Here is a 23,137-nt window from a genome sequence, read left to right as displayed (position 1 = left end):
AGAGTATTACTCAGTGCTGGACCCAGCATAACCACATGACTGATGGTAAATCAATACTAAGCGGCCCAGCTCTCATTGAACATATGGCAGGAGAGCAGAAACATCTGGAAATGTAACAACTTCTCAAAGCTTTGGTAGTAGAAGACCCCACATACGCCAGCCAATCGAAAGGTACAAATGTGCAAAGCAGCTGACCTAGCAAACATGTCACAGAATCCCAACACAGAAAGTAATGAAATTAATGGATCCAATGTAAATCTTTACTGCAGACGTCTGTATAGCGGTGAGGGGTTGGTGTTTGACAGCACATGTCACATGTACTGAGGACATGTCACGCAGGAGGGATGTAAGCCCTGTCAGCTGCTCCCTCACACCCCATCCCAGAGCGCTACGTCAGCTACCTCACTATTGATTGTCGGGCTTCTTTGGGGAATTTGGCTTGATTCGTTGTCGGGGGAGCAGCAAAACCAATTGAATAGAGAAATCAGATGTATAAATAAGCAATGTTGTGCATGAGGGCGCCCAGGAATGACACGATGACATAGCCACCTTGACATAACCCTGCAGCTCCCTCCCAGAGCAATCAGCGCTGACCAATGCTGTAAAGCCCTTATACACTGACTCACTCACATTCCTAATGACTATATATGGGCTTTTAAATAGATAGAGTGCCATTGTCTTTCACTGGGCTCAGTTGAAGATTTTTTTTTTCTTAAATGGCAGGGAAATTTCTCCATCGATTTATATAGCTACTATAAAATTATAAGACAAGTGTTAAATCTGTCATTAAAGGGCTCATTAAAGTCTGTAATTGCTAAGCTGGATACATTTGGTGCTGTTAAAAAGAGAGTGTCCTGCCATTTATTATTGTTTCTGTCACAGGGTATCTGTATGTGTAGCACTTTGACAAAAGGCTCAGTGCTGACCAGCTTCTTGTCATTGAGTATAGATAGGAAACCTTCTTTATACAAACCCCTATTTGGTCTCTGAGAAAGAATAAGAGAACAAAAATATGGGCATAAGCCTTACCTGCATCTCTTCAGGTTTCTATAGAAATTTAATTGAAAGTGACAAAAAGAAGATGGATGAAAGATTGAAACATCCAATTCATTTATTCATCCCACCGGTAGCAATGTGCACTCGAAGAGATTCAGCTTTTGCATACAATGCAGGAAAACTATCTGAATTTTGTCATTAATTTCACTCCGTAGGTAAATCACCTTTTATCACAGCTCATAAATAACTTTCTCTTTCAATTCTATAATTCATCTCTCTGGTATGATAACCACAGGGCTCTTTCCTCAGAGCTAAAACACACAAATGAAATTTCTGTGCTTCACAGTTAGACTGCGACTTTGGCACTGTTGAGTGAGAGTTTAGTGGTCCTATTCTCATCACTATGCTTTGCTTACTGCTGTTGCTGGGTCAGGAAACATGAGCTCAGCACCTTTGCCTCTCCCTCAGACATGCACACATTAGAATGGCCATGTCAGCACACCATACGGACAGTTTCTAAACACGTTCCATGCGTTTACCATGCTTTAACTGTGGCTGCACTGAAATGGAACATCATTTGAAGGTATACTTTGCAACACACAAAGAGCCTTTAGAAAGACCTGAAGTCCATTGTGCAACATGTAACCGTAGAAAAAGCTCATATGTTGTATGCTGTGTCGTTTTAATTTATTGCATTTTCTGTATGTGTTTACATCTGTCCGTCCGTCCATCTATCTATCTAGTTTGGTTCTTTCATAATTCTACTTGCAATCAGTAACAGATAAAGATGAGCCACCCCGTGGGTTTCTCAGACTCACCTCCACTCAGCGCACTCATCATCAAACACAGCTCTGATCAAGTGATTAGATGAGTGGTGTACAGGTGGAAGCCTCAGAGAGCCACTCTTTCTTCTATAGTCACAACCCCAGGCGGTCAGGACGAAGAGAGAGAGGGGTAGGGATAAGGCAGGGCAAAAGATACTTCTAGTGACAGTTCACTGACAGCAAGATTAATGACCCAACACACAAAGGTCCGGAGCAGCGCAGCCTTTTGATAAGGCACGCTGGAGCCCCTCCGCCACCTGGCCGCAATCCAAATCAATCGAAGTCCTGTAGATTCTAGTAGCCAATTAATGAGCGGCCCTGGCAAACGACACCGTCTTTCACACCCCCCTGTCCCCGCCAGCACTTCATCTAGATAATCTGATACTGTATCACAGACAGAAAGAAGAAAAAAGACCTGTCAGAGATTGTGAAGGGCAGTTATCTATGGTAATGTTCTGGTTTTAGGATGGGCAAGTGGAGTGGAATGTGTGAGTAACTGTGTGTGCTTGTGTTTGTGTGTGTGTGTGTGTGTGTGTGTGTGTGTGTGTGCACGTACATTGGCATCGTGCAATTTATGAGCAGGGCAGAGGTAAGTGGGCAGGTTGAAGGCCTTTTCAGTGCTGTTTTTCATATGGAAATGAGAAGTAATGAAGTCGACACTGTCAACTTCACATCTCTCTGCATTGTGATAGTGATAAAGGGCACTAGAGGTAATTAATTTCAGTCAAAATACTGAATAGAGAAGGCAGGGAAATGATGTCACAGGCACTGAAGAGGCTGTATTGTGCTGTTGTCAAGTTTTATGGCCTCATAAATCTGTCAAAGCGCTCATAAGATTTCACAACAGAAGTCTTTAACCATTAATAACTTTCCATACTGTCTATTAATTTATGCAAATACAATAGAGAAATGTGGGTATCGCAGCCCTGCCAAATCTCTGGGGCCAGATGCAAAAAAAGTTCTACTGAAGAAGCCAGTAAAAGTCTGTTTATGCACAACAGCAGCGTATATGTATAAACTTCTTTGCAGCGATTGTGTAATCCCCCGGAAAAATATTGTTATACATATCATTATAGCGTATATCTCACTCATCATGCAGCTCAGTCATTGGGAAATTATGCACATGTGCAGGAGCCCACACCTCCAGTTAGCCACAGATGGATGTTGACACACCCACATTTAACCGTGTTTGGACATCAACCAGACTCATTCTGTCCTTCCTTTTGGCACAGCAACGTCCTTTAATGCTGCCAGCAGCATTTGTGACGCTACACAAAACCATTATGCCTCAGCATGTTGTGAGCTAGTGATTGAGGACACATGAGTAGGGCCAAAATTATAATCGGATGTGTGTTATTATTTTCTAAATTATTATGATTTGACTGACAACCTCTAAACCCATTTACCTGTGTTGGAATCAAATGTGTGCGCTCCACATTTAAAGTCTTTTTAGTACAAAATTCCCTCTTTGTGTTAGTATTTCTCCACCAAAGTGTACCATCCTGAACACAAAAAGGGAATTCAGAATTCAGTACTAAAATTATATAACATTGTTTTCAAGGAATTTATCAACATGACAGATCTTGATAAAGAAAAAGTATTTCAAGAGATCTTGAAAAATCTGGGGATGACAAATACAAACATTTAAACATATGAAGCTAGGGTTAGGGTTAGTTGTATTCAAGACTAATTTAATTAGTCTCCAGGTCCAGTCCAAGACAAGGTCCAGTCAAGTCCAAAGGCCAAGTCAAGACTAGGATTAGGCATTGAGAATCGATTCCAACTTGGAATTGTTTCAAAATTTGGATTTGAATTCGATCATCGGTTCCAAATTTAACAAGTTTTAGTTTCCGTAGCGGCCACCGTACCTCCAGGCGCTTGTTATGTTGCAGCCATGGAGCACAGTAAGCGGCGCTCTAAAGTGTGGCTTTATTTTATGTTGAAAAAGTCTGGTTAACCTGTAAATCACCATAGAATCAAAATAAAATGTTCCTCTTATCTGTGAAATAAGCATGTGACCCGTTCAACTCCACCCCTCAAAGAATCGGAATCAACAATCGATAAGAACCGGAATCGAAAAGGAAGAATCGGAATCAGATTTGTTAAAATAAAAACGAGTCGAGAGCAACTTAAGTCCTTTTCAAGACCACGATAGGCAATAGCATCTTTCCAATGCTAATATAGTGATTAAGGACTTAGGATGGATCTTTAAACAATAAGGATCTATCTTCTAACATCAAACTAATTAATGTATAACATTTAGGCAATGTTCTGTACAACTGATCCAGAATCAGCAGCCTGGAAGAACTTACTCAAGCACTACAGCCCTGCTTGTGTCTGTACAGGACCTATGAATGCTGGTAGACCGGGTCAGAAATGGTCAGAAAATCTTAAACAGTGGCAATTAACTAACCATCAAATCTGTTCAGGCATAAAAAACTGTGACTAATACTAATGTTATACCAATGAAATGGGCGTGAAGGATATATCAATATATCATTTGGAATAGCTGCTGTTCACGGGGCACTGTAACCTTCAAGCTACGCCTTGTGCAGTCGACTCCACAGAGCTGATAAAAGCGAAAGCCGAGTACACAGCTCTGCACTTGTGCACCAAAGCCTGAAGGTGTGACAGACACAGGCAATAAAACTCAGCAAAGAATGGCAAGATGGTAGAGACAGAGACGGGGATTCATATGGGTTCAAAAGGGATGGGAAAAGGAGCAGAAAGGCCGACATAAGTCACCTTAACGCTGTTGGGGTTCTACCATCATTATCACCATCAAGCTGTTTATACAAACAAATGAGTGTGAATGTGTGTGTAGGTGTGGGAGTATATATATATATATATATATATATATATATATATATATATATACACACACACACACACACACACACACACACACACTACAGGCCAAAAGTTTAGACACACCTTCTCATTCAATACGTTTCCTTTTTATTTTCATGACTATTTACATTGTAGATTCTCACTGAAGGCATCAAAACTATGAATGAACACATATGGAATTATGTACTTAACAAAAAAGTGTGAAATAACTGAAAACATGTCTTATATTTTAGATTCTTCAAAGTAGCCACCCTTTGCTTTTTTATTAATAAGGGAAAAATTCCATAATAACCCTGACAAAGCACACCTGTGAAGTGAAAACCATTTCAGGTGACTACCTCATGAAGCTCATTGAGAGAACACCAAGGGTTTGCAGAGTTATCAAAAAAGCAAAGGGTGGCTACTTTGAAGAATCTAAAATATAAGACATGTTTTCAGTTATTTCACACTTTTTTGTTAAGTACATAATTCCATATGTGTTCATTCATAGTTTTGATGCCTTCAGTGAGAATCTACAATCTAAATAGTCATGAAAATAAAGAAACACATTGAATGAGAAGGTGTGTCCAAACTTTTGGCCTGTACTGTGTGTGTGTATGTATGTATATATACACACTTGTGTCTGACAAAGTGCATGAGGTTTTCCCTGGTCTTGAATATTGGGCCCCAGCTGTGTGTGTTTAACCCCCCATACCTGGCCCTGCCATAGGTCTCCTCATCCAGGCAATCGCATGACAGAGGCCAACGTCCTCCCAGCATCCTTGAGCTGTGATGGGCACCCAGCCAGTGACTGATCGCTCGCCCGTTGCCTCTCGTCAGCACTTTCGCTCATTCAGCTCGTCATCAATGCTTCGCGGTAATAAAACCAATGTCATCTAGCTCCTTGTGAAGTTCACATGGAGAGATAAGGGTAGAAAATATGCCACTGGCTTTTTTTTGTTCCAAATTAATTTCCCACCGTCTTTGCATACACCATTTACACCATTTTCCTGGGTGGCGTTTAGTGCTGACAGCAAGCTAATCTCATGTTTCCTCACCTGATCGCAGCATTCATTAGGAAAATGTGCGACTTAAAAGTCAATTTCCATTTGCACGTTTATCGCGGGGTGTGTGTATATGTGCATTTCAAAATGGAAATAATTGATCAGGAGAGGTTGTTCTGGAGCAACAGGAGTACCTCTTTCGTTAATTAAAGCTGCATGCAGTAAACATTAGGGAAATGGGGCTGTATATCAGGCTTATTACCTGGACATGATCATCAGTGCAAGGACTTTGTCCGGGGAAATCTCTTACAGCCCATCAAACAGAGGATTTGCTGCAGCTAAGAGCACCTGCTCCGTCTACCTTGTGTCATCCAGGAGAAGAAAGTATGATACTGTGATGTCTGTATGAGAGTTTAGGGAGAGATAGAAGTCCTACAGAAGAGCATACATCTGGCCATAACTCAACTTCGAGTCGAGACATTTTCATTCTTTCAATCTTTCTGCTTGCTTACTATTGTATCAAAACAGGAAAGTTCCTTAAGTCTAGACATAGATCCTATCTCCCGATTGTCCCCTAACATTTCTTATCCAAATCATTATGTGTGCAGTAGACAGCAGAATGTTAGAAGGGGGCTAAGAGAGTGCCTGTAGAGATTATGAGGGTGCAGTTGGGACAACAACATTAGGGGAGATAAGGGGAACTCATAAAATAGCAGCGTTTCATTTCCTAAAAACACAATAGTTGCCAGGGCTGCCTGACGGACTACTATCAGCTGGTCGGTAGAATCATAGCCTGGTTATCATTTCTGTGAATGGAAAGGTAGACCAGGACCGCATAGGCAGCTGTGGCTGGAATGGTGATGCTGACATGCAGGCAAACATTTCGAGTCAGAGGACGTCGTATTGCAAAATGCCGTCTAATTAGTGAGTAATTCATTCCAATAAAGCTGAAAATGTGGGAGTACTGTGGTGTATGTGGAAGTGAAGTTACCACATCCTCTTCCTGACTTTAAAGCTTATTTTAGACTTCATCCATATTCTCTCTATGCACCTGACCTTCTGCTTCAGAAGCACAATGCACATCAATATTTCACATCACAAACACAGATACACATACACACATTTTGCCCGACACCTCAGTGTTGGGAAGTCTCTACAGCACAGCATACAGGCAGCCTGGCAACCTCCTCACTTTTTTTTATTTATTTACAGTGCATTCACACAAACAGACACAGTGCCTATAAAAAGTCCTAACCCCCCTTGGAAGTTTTAAAGGTGGATTTCACGCAGTTTTTTCACACTGTACACTGGTAAAAAATATATATATAAAAAGACAGATCTTGGATGATAGTGGAGTGGAGTAGAAAGCTTCAGTGCTTCAGTTTCATGAGGGAATCAAAACAAACACAAGCGGTTGTTTCCAGGTGGTCACGTCCATGCACCATAGGTCATTTTTATAAAGTAGAACCTTTTTTTTTTACATCCCCAAATCACAAGTCTGGCCAACTTTTTTTTTTGTTGCTTTTTTTTAAAGATCATTTTTATGTTAGATAAAGACATGAAAGGGGAGAGAGAGGGGGAATGACATGCAGCAAAGGGCCGCAGGTCGGAGTTGAACCTGCGGTCGCTGTGTCGAGGAGTAAACCTCTATATGTGGCCACGTGCTCTACCAGGTGAGCTACCCAGGCACCTCTGGCCATCTTTTGTGTCTTTTATTAGTAGTGGTGGGCAGCGGCAGTTTTTATGATTTAATTTACAGCGAGTGTCCTGTTGCATCGGTGTTTAAGTTTGGATGTGTGAGCAGGGCTTTAGATGCAAACTGTACTGAAACAAGAAATCACATGCACATTTTTCAGTTGTAGATGATCTTTAGATTAGAGTGCGTGGATGTGTTTGTCATTATGAATTGAATCTAAGCTCAAGCTTCTCCAACAAGATTGTACTTGGTAAGCAGCCATCTTTACATATTGGAGTATGTCTAACAAAAGAAGTATAAACGATCAGCCCAGTCTTTCTATTACTCTTCATTATAGATGGACACTAAGAAAGGCAGCTACAGGTCCAACCCAGTTAGTTGGTTGTCACAATTTTCACTTAGACAGAGGCTAAAAAAAAAAGAAAATCATCAGATACCCCCTCCACCCCCCTTCCTCCTCTCCTTTCCTTCATCGATCGTCTGCATGTCTGTGCCTCTGTGTCTCATGGCAGCAGAAGCCAAAGTGATGGAGACAAAAGGCGGTTTGGGTATTAATTCAGCGCTCACGTCTTCTTTCAGGATCCTTTCAGATGCTAAACGCCAGGCTGCGCATTGGGCAGAAGGGGACGCTGACAATTACAGCCTCACATTGAGCCACCGTCGGAGACTCACTCTTCAGACTGATTGACAAATGAAAGAGCTGAAATAGCTTCCATTTATAAACGGCCACTTGCCAGAATAGGGGGATCATCTCCAATATCTTGTCTCAAATGGGAAAGGAAAAAGATGAGCGTGCATGGGAAATTGAGCTCGCAATTCAGTACTTTACAAAGGCCATTTAGGCTACATGCACAGAATACCCAGTGGTATTGCAGAGGCTTTAAAGCTCAATTTCAATGGATCATCAAGATAAAGCAGTGACTTTCTGCAGGGATTTGCATCCAACTGCACTTTCCCCCTAAATCAAAAAAAAACTTAATGCTGTGCTAACTTATCCACTCCCCTGTACACACGGATGAAAATAAATGAGGGGTTCACACAAACATACACTGATTAGCCAAAATTGCTTTGTTCATAAAATGAAAATCAACAAATATGTCTGGAAATCACTGATTTTCTAGGGAGACAAACAGAGAGGTTTACTGCCCTGCCAAGCAAGTGGACGCATAGATTTCCAATCACGGATGTTGCTCAATTTGTCTGCTACTCCTTGAGTGTTCCCAATCCACACAGCTGAGTACAGCATCCAAATCGACAGTTTTGGAGACGGATGCCTGTTGAGCGTCTCATCACATGGTATACCAGAACAATATGGCTCCTGTGTGTGGAAACTGACTCTGCTTTCTTGCTTAGACAAACAGTGAAATATTTTTCTGTCCTTTTAAACTTCAATTTCCAACTCAAATATGACTGAATAAAAGTACACTGGACCCATAGGAATAAAACATCAAAGACATGCAAAGTGGTGTGTGAGTTACATAAACATTTCTTAAAGGCAAATATGTAGTGGAAGCAGAAGTAATATTGCTGTTTGAGTTAAACCTCAATTAGAGGAGTCAAAGAACCAGAAAAATAAAAAATTAGGAATAACACAAAAGACAATTACTAGGATGTTATTGTGTTTACAGGGTGATTGCTGTTTATTATTTGCCCACTGGATATACAGTGCCTTGCGAAAGTATTCGGCCCCCTTGAACGTTTCGACCTTTTGCCACATTTCAGGCCTCAAACATAAAGATATAAAACTGTAATTTTTTGTGAAGAATCAACAACAAGTGGGTCCCAATTATGAAGTGGAACGAAATTCATTGGCTATTTCAAACTTTTTTAACAAATAAAAAACTGAAAAAGTGGGCGTGCAAAATTATTCAGCCCCTTTACTTTCAGTGCAGCAAACTCTCTCCAGAAGTTCAGTGAGGATCTCTGAATGATCCAATGTTGACCTAAATGACTAATGATGATAAATAGAATCCAGCTGTGTGTAATCAAGTCTCCGTATAAATGCACCTGCTCTGTGATAGTCTCAGAGGTCCGTGTAAAGCGCAGAGAGCATCATGAAGAACAAGGAACACACCAGGCAGGTCCGAGATACTGTTGTGGAGAAGGTTAAAGCCGGATTTGGATACAAAAAGATTTCCCAAGCTTTAAACATCCCAAGGAGCACTGTGCAAGCGATAATATTGAAATGGAAGGAGTATCAGACCACTACAAATCTATGAAGACCCGGCCGTCCCTCTAAACTTTCAGCTCATACAATGAGAAGACTGATCAGAGATGCAGCCAAGAGGCCCATGATCACTCTGGATGAACTGCAGAGATCTACAGCTGAGGCGGGAGACTCTGTCCATAGGACAACAATCAGTCGTTATACTGCACAAATCTGGCCTTTATGGAAGAGTGGCAAGAAGAAAGCCATTTCTTAAAGATATCCATAAAAGTGTCGTTCAAAGTTTGCCAAAAGCCACCTGGGAGACACACCAAACATGTGGAAGAAGGTGCTGTGGTCAGATGAAACCAAAATCGAACTTTTTGGCAACAATGCAAAACGTTATGTTTGGCGTAAAAGCAACACAGCTCATCACCCTTAACACACCATCCCCACTGTCAAACATGGTGGTGGCAGCATCATGGTTTGGGCCTGCTTTTCTTCAGCAGGGACAGGGAAGATGGTTAAAATTGATGGGAAGATGGATGGAGCCAAATACAGGACCATTCTGGAAGAAAACCTGATGGAGTCTGCAAAAGACCTGAGACTGGGACGGAGATTTGTCTTCCAACAAGACAATGATCCAAAACATAAAGCAAAATCTACAATGGAATGGTTCACAAATAAACATATCCAGGTGTTAGAATGGCCAAGTCAAAGTCCAGACCTGAATCCAATCGAGAATCTGTGGAAAGAACTGAAAAATGCTGTTCACAAACGCTCTCCATCCAACCTCACTGAGCTCGAGCTGTTTTGCAAGGAGGAATGGGCAAAAATGTCAGTCTCTCGATGTGCAAAACTGATAGAGACATACCCCAAGCGACTTACAGCTGTAATCGCAGCAAAAGGTGGCGCTACAAAGTATTAACTTAAGGGGGCTGAATAATTTTGCACCCCAATATTTCAGTTTTTTATTTGTTTAAAAGGTTTGAAATATCCAATAAATTTCGTTCCACTTCATGATTGTGTCCCACTTGTTGTTGATTCTTCCCAAAAAATTACAGTTTTATATCTTTATGTTTGAGGCCTGAAATGTGGCAAAAGGTCGAAAAGTTCAAGGGGGCCGAATACTTTCGCAAGGCACTGTATATGTTGGCCTTCAGGTCGTGTAGCCCAAAGAGCAGCTCCTGCAATCTGGAAGCCTTCACAGTGATTTGGCATAATCTTAACAAAATCAACTGTCTTGAGGGCAAAAACTAAATCTTAAAATGATCCATTAAAATGCATGAACTAAATAAAATAAAAGGTGAATGGCATAAAGACTCCGTCTAATCTAACTGTTGTGTGCATGAGATGCAGGTAAACAGGTATATATAACAGTAGTTGTGTCTGAGAGCACAAACAGCTGCAGGGCACTGCTGTGTGCTGCTCTAGGAGTTCTTTAATGGAGAAAGGGATGTGAGGAGAAATTCATTTGCGGGATGACACTCTCCCGCAGTCCCACAGCACAAACCCCGTGAGAGGGATGTTGTGGCTCGGAGGATGGGGAGTGGTGGTGTGGGTGGGGGGGGTGGATGTGTGTGTGTGTGTGTGTGTGGTGGGGGGAGATGTGTGCGGGGCAGATTGAGGAACGGGGTGAAACGACGCAGAGGTGCCTGTGTGATGTCTCTATGGAAATCAGTAAACTCTGCTGCATGCACAGCACACTATCACACATGCATACATGTGTACACAAAACACACACACACACACACACACACACACACACACAAACACACGCACACACACACACGGCACAGGGAAGGACAAGCTATGCGGAAAAATGGGCAGCCATTCTGTTATTGTATTATCTGCTCCCATATTGCCTTGTATTTGATTTAAAAGCAATGATATAGGATGGGAAGTGGGTTCGTTGTGTTTCTTCTTTGTCACATTCAAATGCATCCAGAGGAATTTTTAGTAATAAAATCCTTATTTAAACCACTCGCTGTGTTATATTGTATGAATATTCAACAGAAAAACTGCATGTTGCTGCTTGAAGGATGTTGTAAATTAGATTAAGAAATGCCTAACTTTTATTTAGAATGCCTAAGAGGTTATAAATGCATGTGTAGGTGTTAATGACTACTAAATTAGTCAGCAAATTTTATGATGACATTACAGCTTCAGCCGTTTCTGTTGATCTTGCTTAAACTGTTGGCAATGACTTGCACACACTTGTGGGTTCAAAGCATCTGATATGATCAAACTTTCAAACTGTCTAATTAGAGTTTACCTTGATTATTTTCTTTAAGAGGGGCATCTTTTGGTCTCTAACGCCAAGTGCAACCTGCCCTAAATCTGGCCTTCCCCTTGGACTAACTCTGTTATAGATTCAGCACTAGTGAGCTGAAGTTCAAGGTGAAGCCACGCTGGATTCACACTGGATGTGAAGCTGGAGCCCAAGGTGTGGAGTAAAGAAATAGCACACTCAAGCTAAGGACATCAAATTTCAAGCCTGAGAGCAAAATACGAAAGCTGGCTGTGTACAAAGACCACCGCTGACACACACAAACACACACCTCCATGACAAAAAGAGAAGAGTCCAGAAAATAAAAAGGAGGTGAATAATAATAAAACAAATTCCCAAACCTCCTGGAGCAGATTTTTCATCATTAAATGATGGCCTGGGGGCGGAGGGAGTATGATGATGAAAACACTGGCTTGTGCCTGCTCTGTAATTAAATGGTGGCCGGATGAAGTGAGAGGCAGGGAGATATAAGCACTGGGCTCTGTGCCCCAGGACAGAGGGATGTTGTCAGATGCTTTAGACAATACGGTTATCTGTGAGCAAAGTCGCTTTTTTTTTTTTTTTTTGCAAAAACAAAGATGGCAGACCGATTACTACGGTTTCCAAAGAATTACTGCAGCCTCTAAAACAGAAATGCAAAACAGTGTTAAGGTTTACATTAAAGAGACAAACATACAGCACAACACAGAAACAAAGGAGTCATAAATGAAAATAAATGTGGACTACATAACATCGGAATACAACATAAGCTGATTTAAAGTGGGTAACAATCTAAATCTACGAGGAAGCCCATAATAGCGCATGGTCAAAGATAAGAAATGAAATGCAGTACTCTAAAAGAATTTGTATCAGGAAATTGTTTTACATGCTTAGAAACAGAAACATATGGGTACTATTATGTCTCTCCATGCCGTTTGAAAGTATGCAAAACTGTGAGGTTAGTGTAACTTAGCTCAATTACTTAACCTGGCATAGGCAGACTAATTCGCAAATGTATTATTATTTTGGAACCTCAGTTAATTTTTCAATAAATTTCATTATCAATGGGCGCGGACCAAAATGTCTCAATTGAATAGACCTACAACCAATCAGAGAACTGAAACGTGACCTGCAACCAATCAGAGCAACGAAACGACCTAGCTCTGAGAGACACATGCAAGTTGGGGCAGTGCTTGGTCTGTTTTGAAGCAGGAAAAAAATGTCACAAACTTTCTCAAATTCCAGCTCAACAGTACACTAAAATATTTAATACAGTAACAGACTCTTTCATATTTGACCAGCACCTCCTACTTTGACAGTCTGATCTGAGTTTGGTGAGCCTGGTGCATTGCGCTGGAAGAACAATGCCAGTTATGTCCAGTAGTTACCTGCCGGCCGGTGGGCGGTGCTTGGTTTCGGCTCGACTTGGTCACAGACTCTCTCATTTTACAGCTAAACACTCAGATATCTTTCTGAAACATTTGAGGCGAGTAAAAGTCAATGCAGTCACTAGGGTTGGGTATCGTTTGGATTTTTACGATTCCGAACCGGTACTTTTAAAACAATTCCGATTCCTAAACCGATTCTTGAAAAACTGAAAAATGACATCAAAGATGTAATATGTTTACTAACGATCACGTGCAGTGAATGGTTAATGTGCTTTTACATCCGTTTTGGTGAGCCCAGAGGGAAAATATGGCATTTTAAAAGTAGCCTACACATTTACGGTAGCTAGCTAACGGTAGACTACAGAGAAAGGGTGATATTTGTACGTCCATTTCGGAGCGACAGAGGGAAACTATTTCAGTCGACACATTAAGTGGAACCGAAATGAGGAACCGAAATTTGCGTTCTAATCCGGTCCGATTCCTACCGGTTGCGTAGGAACCAGTTCCATAGTGGAACCCAACCCTAGTAGTAACAGAATCTTGATTCATATTCGATCAGCACTGCTCAGTTTTACAGTTTGACCACAGTTCACGAGCAGTCGTTGACACAGCGTTAAAGACTCCTCGGCTCTGATTGGTTGTTTATCTTTGGGCGCAGTGGAAACTTGGGAATGCCATTAGCAGCACTAGGGGCAGGCAGAGGAACATGATTTTGTAAAACGGATTATCTGTCGAATGTGCTATAGTGACAGTTTCAGCTAATATATCAAAACGTTATTTTGAATAAGTTACCTACTAGTACTGAACCTTTAAACCCGCCCGATGCGAGATAAACGACGCCCGTCCAGGTCGGCTGGAAATCGGCTGTGATTGGTTTAAAGAAATGCCAATAAACCAGAGCACATTTTTCTCCCATCCCAGAATGCTGTGTGGACTAGCCAGACCCTCCTCCGCAGGTCTGGCAATCAAGACTACACTTTAAATAACTCCAAATAACCCCAATAACAGGACTAACCAAGACCCATATTATAATCTCTTTATATCTGTTTATATTGTAAATTATTTATAAGGACTGTGTTACTGTTAAATAAATTAGATCATGTAATAATGTGACACCCATATGAATATTTACTTGTGCCCAAAGCCATAGCACATGACAGCTAATTTAATAGATTTAGGACTTATTTATCTTTCAAAACAAAAACTCTTAATGCAAGAATAAACAAGAATAAGAGTCTACAGCCAGTCTTAAATGTGCATAGCCGTTTGCAGTGAGTCATGAGTCCACATTCAGTCACAAGGAAACACAAGGGATTTCCTGACATTTAATTGAAGCCTTTTCCACAAACACCCCAATAATGAGTTTAGTTCCAGTGTAAACAATTACATCAACGCGCCTGCTTTTGATTCCATTAAACACAACCCAAACATGTTGCTCCCCCAACACAAATACTACCATATATCATACTTAATAGTGTTGAAACAGGTTAAACCACACACAACTAACAACACAGTCCTGAATGCACAATAGAAGAAACGGTTATAGAAAGTGAAAGGAAGATAATGTATGGCGTGACAACTGGGATAAGCACATGCTCAATTTCAATTGACAAGACTAAGATTGGTTTGCTTTGAGAAATCAGTATGGACAATTTTCAGAGAAAGGGCCTAGACTAGGCTTTTTTTGGTTTTGACAAAGCTTTTTAATATGTCTTAATGTAATGAATGGTGTCACTAAGTCGTATCGTTCTCCAAAAAAAAAAACTGTCTGTCACAAGAATTTCATTATATGAAATGCCAAGCCTTCAATCCTTTTCTTTCTTCAATAATGGCACAATCTCCCTTGAGAGAGAAGAATAAAACGCAGTGGTGAAATGTGGATTTTTCACCTAAATACAATTACAGGGCATTTTGCAAAGTGCTGTATAAAGCGATCAGGAATCACTCTTGAAAGTTGGCAAGGAGAGAAAAATACTTTGTTTTAATGTCTGGGTATTTTATTTGGACTTTTTCATTTGTAAAAAGCTTTTGTCTGCCCTTTGCCAAGCAAAGATTGTTGTATGGCTGCCAGTCGGATTTTGAATTCTCTCGATGTCTTTTGAAGATGAGTACAGACATCCCTGAGAAATGCCTGTGACTCCATGGACTCGTTTGACTAATGCCAAAGTAGACCGCTTCATTTTTCTGGCTTTAGCTTCAAATTAGATCAGACATCAGGAACGACCTTCAGATATCAGCAAAGCCAATATGCTGACGAGGATGCATCCGAGAAAAAGGCCAGTGATCAAGATTTATGGAGTGGGGCTACGCCGTGTGTCAAGAGAGATACGCGTCTCATCAACGGTGAAATGAAATGTCAAATTAGTTTGTGTGAGGGCGCGTGTGTTTTATCTTGTCTACAAGAATGCCCTAACGGCTGTTTGTACACAAGATTGAGAGACAAAGAATTTGCCGTCAAATGAGACCCAAAGTGAGACAATGAAAGGAGAGGGTGAGTGTCAAATAGGCTGCTTATAGTGCAGAACACTAATAAGGAGAGCGGCAGCAGATCCATTCTCCTCCGGGCTCCATCTTGGCAGTACCTGTTATAAACTTCCTCTGCCGTCTTGCACAATTGGTTCTGTAATTTAAAAAGGTCAGCATGGCTCTTGTGTAATTCAATACTCTCATGGTGCTGTATTAACCACATATTTAATCACCTGCAGGGTGGTATGCAAGCTGAATACTGAATGCAGAGAGGAGAGGTAGAACCCAGCTGATATATATGACTCACAGTATGGAGGAGGAGGAACAGTGTATCCATGAGTATGGCTCTGTGTTTCCATTTTAGTTGAAAATAACATTTGGAAAACTCAATGCTTTCATCTGCGAGCAGGGCATAAAATAAAATGAGATGGTCAGGGGAAGAGAGTTGTTGTTTTAAGTTGTTTGCACAAAGGACAAAGGATGAGTAATTTAATTTGTCCGAGTTGCACTGGGGGTATGAAAGATGCAATGACTTGTTATGGAGTTTGGTGTTGGCTGTCGAGGAAATCAAATTAAAGGGCAGGTTCACCAATGAAAAACCATCAGTAGTGTGAAGTAAAAGTTCTGCATCATGAGACATACAGAGCTGTAAATATTGCACGCTTCCTACAGTGTAATTATAATGTAAAAGACAAAATCTTAGAAGTCTACAAACACTGTTGAGATAAACAATAGTGTTAACCCCACAACAACAAAACTGAAAATAAATCCTGTATTCAAAGCAGAAATTTTAAAGTTGAAGTTAAACATTTTATATTGCTGTATCTACCCACCCCCAACTTGAAAAATATGAGACACCTGATGCACTTAGGCCGGCAGAGTATTATGGGAAATTCATGATACTTCTCCCGAGAAAACCAATCGGCAGGTAAATTACAGAGAGCAGAGAGCCACTTTATAGTCTTTAAATAGAAGTCTCAAACATGTGGGTCAATATACCGTACATAAGACATGCTTAGCTGAGCAAACAACACTGGCCGAGAAGGCAAAGAGAGAAGATGAATGAGTATGCTTGTCTGTAGAAATTGAAAAAAAACAGCAGCCACTTTACCTGTTCGTCCCTCCTTCTAACATCCCATACAATAGACAGTATAGATCAAAGATGCCAACATGCAACCAAACTGGATATAAGGTAAACAAAAAAATTAAATTACAGCATAGTTGGAGGTTGAATCTGGTCAAATGAAAATATTGAAAGACATTTTTAGTTTAGGTTAACTGAGTTTAAGTATGCCAAAATTCTAACTTTATAACCTAGAAAGTTGTTACAGGAAAAGTGGGTTGCCTCGTTGCGAAAGCCACCCCAGAGATGGGGACTCGAGTCTGAGACTCGGACTCGAGTTGCACTTAAGTCGCACAAACCGCTGACTTCAGACTTGACTCGGACTCGACCCAAAAGACTTCAGACTCTAGTTTCGAGACTCGTCAACAACATGTTTTCATGCAATTATTGCTTTTTAAATTTATTCATGTATTTCTATTTTCTTTTAGTGGCACATATATGTTGGGGAAACGTATGACGAGCTGCATGTCCCCTGCCCTTTGCCATAATGTGCAACGTAACGCATGCGTTATGCCTTATGTGCGCGCACTCGCATATAAAAAAAAATACATTGCCGATGGCGACACCAAGTCGTCCCGGAGTTGTGCCTTTTGTCATTAGTTTTGTTTTCAATAACTTGGTAAACAGTGGCAGGAAGAGAACAGCTACATGCAAGGTGTGTGGCACCAAGATAAATGATGCCGGATCAACAACGTCGGACTTCATCATCTCAAAACGCACCCAGATAGGACTAATGTGAAAGAGACGTTACATTTAGCATATATCGTCAAAGGTAACAAGCTAACCATTGCAAAGTGTTGTGCTAATGCTAGGAACAGGCTAATTGTATCTTTATAGTTAGTAGTTGCTGACCCTCCGACATCCATGGTGCACAGGAGGCGGGATGCACGGATCCATCTCCCCAGGAACAAACGCTGTGTCGGGGGGCAAACTCATGTGATGCGTAATTGATCCCGTGGATGATTTGTAGGCTATTAAGTGAACAAGGTGTGCCCCGGTCCACCAAACACTGGGTCTTAATTCTGCACATATTTCTGTTACTGTAGTCCTATTTACTATTTCATTATTTCATCCATGCGTGGCGCAGCGGATCCTTCCCCTGCCATGGAGACGCCGGCCTCGCTAACCTCTCCTCCTCTGAGTTGGGTCTCCCTCGCACTGGACTCAGTTTCACTGAGCGTACTAACACTTAGAAAATAAATGACATTACATCAGTGGGTTCAAACTGCTTATTGTGCGTAATTTGGACTGACGGTGAGATGCATGTTGTTCTGTAACTGGTGTGGCGCTGCCACTATTCTCTTGATTTCCACTTCGACATTTTGAGTGAAAGAGACGTTACATTTAGCATATATCATCACAGGAAACAAGCTAACCATCGCTAAGTGTTGTGCTAATGCTGGGAACAGGCACATTGTATCTTTATAGTTGTATCCATATGATGTGACAGACTTAGGTTAATATTTCACCAGGTCCAAGGACTAGAGGGATGTGTTAAGTAGACCCCATAAAGTTATCCCACAACTGATTTTAATACTGTACTGTCTGGTCATGCTTTGAATTCATAAGATTTATGGGACAGATCAGATGGCCAGAGACTTGAGACTTGACTTGGACTCGTGGCAAAAGACTTGAGACTTGACTTGAACTTGCCCCTCAAAGACTTGAGACTTGACTTGGACTTCCAAAAAATGACTTGTGAACATCTCTGAGCCACCCCTGATGTTTTTTTGCAAAAATCACCAGACAAGAACGTAAATACTGAACGATTCTGCAAAACCCACGATTACGTTCAATGACTAAGGCTAGGGAAAGATTGGGGTGATTGCAAATAAACTATGGTTAATGTATAATCAGTGATGGTATGCAAATTATAAGGTGCATAATTGTCCAATATGAATTTAATTCCTTGCATACTAGGCTGATATCGTCCCACAATCTCAAGTTTTGGCTACAGTAAAACAGTGTACACAGGACACTGGCTCATTACTCATGAACCTGAGAAGGTTAACAAAGCACCTCAGAAAACCCAGAGAATGAAAATACTTTTTAAAAAGGGGAACAGGGAGTCGTTGCTTTTGGGAACTGGCGGTATTTACTTTAAGGCAACGAAATTAATAAGAGCTGTCAGTCAGCTAAAATGCAAAGAAACAAAATCAAAGTGATTCCTTGACATTTCTCTTTCATTGAGAGACAAGGGAAAGAAGACACAGGGTCCTGGTGGATTATCACTTTCCTGCATCCAGATATTTATGATGAATTATTTATTATGCTGAAACATTTGCAGAAAGTACAACACATGACTTAGATCTAACATCCCTCTCCGGTTTGGGTGAATTGTCACTGAAGCTGAACACTTACATAAGAAAGAATATCTATTTTCAAATCTTTGTTACCAACTCCAATACACTAGATACGTCATTCTGCACTTATAATTCTTGTGGGTATCACCTTGTATCTTTACTGCTATAACTAGAGCAGAATACAAGTTAGAGGAGATATAGATAAGAGAAGCCCTTGGTATACCACTCTGACGCCATCAGAGTGTTAAACAGAATCCAACACGAGCTGAATTCAATCCTAATACAGCTCTGCTGCCAGTCTGAAATCCTGCTCCAAAGGAGTGATTGAAAGCATTTTTGCCAAGGCAGTGATCACTCACCTGTGCTCACACAATACAAATCAGAGTACAGGGAGCCACACACTGCCCTACACTTGACAAGTAAATTGCTACCTAGATTGTGTTGGCAAAAGAAAATACGATGAGAAAGAAGATGGTAGCATGGACATGGTGAAAGGAAATGAATGAGAAGTGAAAGGCAACAGAAAGAAGCAAAGGAGCCAGAGTAATGGAAAGCAGCGAGTGTGAAAAGCTCCGCTAATCAGGACTGCATGGACCTGTGGTCCAGTCTGATGAGAACTTGGTGGAAATCAACATGGTGTAACTGAGATGACTGTCAAGTTGGGTGACAATAAAACCCTATAGGTGATTATCTTATCTCCGACTGGGAGACGTCTCAAAACCATGACTCGGGCCTTAGATGACGAACAAAGCCTCTTGAATTACATTTCGTCAAAGGTCGAACAAAGCCATGTAAAAACAAGCCCATCTAAATTGTGAAAAAAAAAAGAGCTGAGTACAAGAAATGGAACACTGCAGATTAATTGAGACAGACATGAGAGATATTTTAAGAAAAAGTACTTTTTTAACTGGCAGAGGTCAATTTAAAAAGTGGACACTTCCCGCCACACGTCCACTTGATGACAGAAGACAATGACATATTGCTATTATCACGGTGTAGTTTTTATCGTTGTATCTCTAAAGTCACAACTGTTTCGTTTTTGCACCAATAAAAAAAGAAGAAGAAAGAAATTAACATTATTAAAAAAGGATGAAAAAACTAGACTATTAACTATAGGCTGAATTCAAAAGATCAGTCAATAACTAGTTTTTCTTTACCTCTAACTCTCAAACAAGGTTTGCTATTTCTCAACTTGAGATGTTGGAAGAGTTGAAATTCTTTGGTGACCTTGTAACTTTTTGACAGAAACCACAGAGTGCTTCAATAATACATTTCAGCAGTGGCCGTTGGTGGATATTCTTTCAGAGGGGGCTATGCCAAAAATCAAGCAGACTTGGTGCTGATCCAAAAATATGACCTGTTCTAGCAAGAAACAGACAATTGTTTGTGAATATAATATATAGACTCAATGCCACTGTGAAACCAGGCCCAAGACACTACACACTCCCATATCTGTTCAAACCTCTCCTCAGATTAGGAAGCTGCCATCAGTCTGCAGCACTAGAAACACCCAGAGCATAACCAACATCAAGGATGAAGTTGTAGCAATATTCACAAGATAATTTTTTCATTTCTAATTAGGATCTTATCATTAAGTAGCAGAGTGGATGTTCACTTAGAGTTTAATGGTAGCACGATCAAGGAAAAGTGCCAAGGAGCGGAAGTCATTTTAGGATATTTAGATTTTGCCACATAACCCATCTTTCTGCACAGCGGGTGGAGCTTTCATTGTAAGAGCTCTTAAAGTTCTTAAATCTGTGCATCAACTATACATTCTGACATGCACTGACATTATGGCTGTCATGTGCATTTAGACAACAGGGGGCTCACAGTAGATTTTTTACAATCTGAAAGTTTTACTAAGTACTCCATTCATTCTATTTTTTGATATCCTTATCAGAATAGCATGGAGCCTAGCATACACCCAGCGCACGCTGAGATAGGACAGGTAGCCAATCAGAAAGCCGTTTCACTCATTGTACTATATAATGGTACAGCTAGACAAATACTTACATGCGTCCTCAGACAGGTAAGTTGTCTGAGAAAATCCTTTGTTAAGTACTGTGAAAGATTAGATATAAATGCTGATGCATGCTTAGATCAATGTTTCGATTCTGGTGCCAAATGACTGATGCAACTTTTCATACTATAGGGTTTACAGTTACATGGTGATAATAAATCATTAAAGCTAGGGCAAAGGTGTCAAGTGCATAATAGTCAATTGTGACAATGACACAAAGTGACAGACACACTGACAAACCATGATGATGGAGCCAGACAATGAAGTCTTCATCACTGATGATGAGAAGGCATGCCAGTGCAGAGAAATATAATATGTCTTACCTGGGACTAAAGGAACCTCTTGGCCCTGGGCCAGCCTGAGCAGAACCATAATGAGGAGGGGCGACCACATGCCACGCATTATGATGCTCACTGTCCTGGCATCACTGACATCAATCTGGGGAAAGAGATAAACGTAAAGCAGTTAAAGACTGGTCTTGCTGCTGAGATATCTCGCTCTTCACTGGGTTGAAAAAAGAAAAATTGATATTCAATTTATTGTGCAAATTACAATAAATGCCAGGGTGCAGAAGGAAACAACAATTAATGCAACAGCATGACCACAATACGTAAAACAACTCATTAATAACGGCATTTTTAAAGCATTAGTGAACACAAAGCAGCTATCTTGACAAATGGAACTCAACCGAGTTCCCTTACGTAGTAATAGTACAGCAGTTGAATCCATAATTTATAAGCCTGAGAGAGTTCAGTCTTAGAATATTAAGAAGATATACAAATCGACTTTCTTTGTTGCCAAACTCTTACTCTGTATCTCCTTTTGTACACACACAACAAATGCCTCTGTGTCAAATTGATTTCAGACAGGTGAGACAAAAGTGTCAGAGTTTAGTGGTGTGTGCGAGAGAATGCCGCTGCGCTGACATTACCTGCGCATAGTGACAGGGACCGTCTGTAGCATGGAAATAAATCGGAGGATTCTCCGGATCAGCCATCTGTGGAACAACCTGTTCACCCTTGTTTGATTACATCCAGCAGGCCGGGCAACCTCGGCTGCTCCGTCTCCAGGCCTTTCTCCATATCTCTCTCTCTCTCTTTCACACTCCCCTCTCTGCACTGCTATGCTCTATGATTTTCTCTTCGCAGCCCTTTTTCCCAGGCATGACACACTCCTTGAATTGGATATGCTCCGACTAAAATATGATGGACTTGCTTTATCATAAATTCCAAGGCGCTACAGTGGTGACTCCTCAAGCCTCGCATCTTTTGAGATGATGAAGAGCATTAAACATCGCCTCTCCACAGTAAATAGGTGAACGTATGCGATAATGAAAAGAAAATGCTCACAAAGCAAACTACACCACATCTTTCCTACTACTGTGCTATAGTCTCCATCCAATCATGTGTTAAATGTCCCTTTAATTCTTCCAAACTTCCATGTCTTTTTAATTCATGCAACACCAAATGGACTATTTGCCACTTATTACAGGCAGCTCCTTCTTTTTATGCCCTCCTTTTCTTCCCATCTCTCTCTCCTGCTCTCCTTTCTGAAATAGGTTTGCAGGTAAAAGAAGGCACAAGCGCACCAATTTGCTCTCACGGCTTTTTCTTATTATTTTTCTTATCTTCGGGTACTCAGTGAACACTTTTGCACCCCTTTATATGCATTTCCTGTTCACAGAATTAAAAGAGCGTCTGAAAAGCCTGTCTATCAGATCTCAACCATGGGGAGCTCATTGTTGGAGTGTGTGTTATTATCACTTCTCATTCCTCCAGTGTTACAGCAGAGCCAAAGAATTATGTGTTTTATTTGCACAATTGCTCCATTTGCATGTAATGATGACAAGCGTGTTCCTAGCTAAATGTCCGATAAAGAAGTCCCTGTGGTTAGACTGAAAGATTACAGCGCTTCCACTCTGCCTGGCCACCTGAACCAGTAGCACTCCAGTATCCTGGAGGAGCGGTGGACTAGGTTCCCCCATTTTTCTTGATAATTGTGTCAGATAAACACTGTATCGTCTACTCGCGGGCAATCTGATAAATACCCAATTACCAGTCAGGAGATGGCTGT

At 40.9% G+C, this 23,137-nt stretch overlaps 1 protein-coding gene across 4 annotated transcripts in view; it reads right to left on the bottom strand.

Moving 5' to 3' along the window:
* robo1 (roundabout, axon guidance receptor, homolog 1 (Drosophila)) overlaps window positions 1-23,137 on the bottom strand; it is a 369,807-nt gene that overhangs the window by 201,219 nt on the left and 145,451 nt on the right. For all 4 annotated transcript variants that reach the window (XM_039826488.1, XM_039826470.1, XM_039826460.1 and 1 more), the window contains exon 3: window positions 21,388-21,502. In XM_039826488.1, the coding sequence (XP_039682422.1) occupies window positions 21,388-21,502 (115 nt within the window). The remainder of the gene's footprint in view (window positions 1-21,387; window positions 21,503-23,137) is intronic.

This window comes from Perca fluviatilis, chromosome 2 (genome assembly GCF_010015445.1).
Source record: "Perca fluviatilis chromosome 2, GENO_Pfluv_1.0, whole genome shotgun sequence".
Taxonomy (NCBI): Eukaryota; Metazoa; Chordata; class Actinopteri; order Perciformes; family Percidae; genus Perca; species Perca fluviatilis.
The sequence above is the reverse complement of the archived record's forward strand: the minus strand, read 5'-3'. Positions and strand labels throughout refer to the sequence as shown.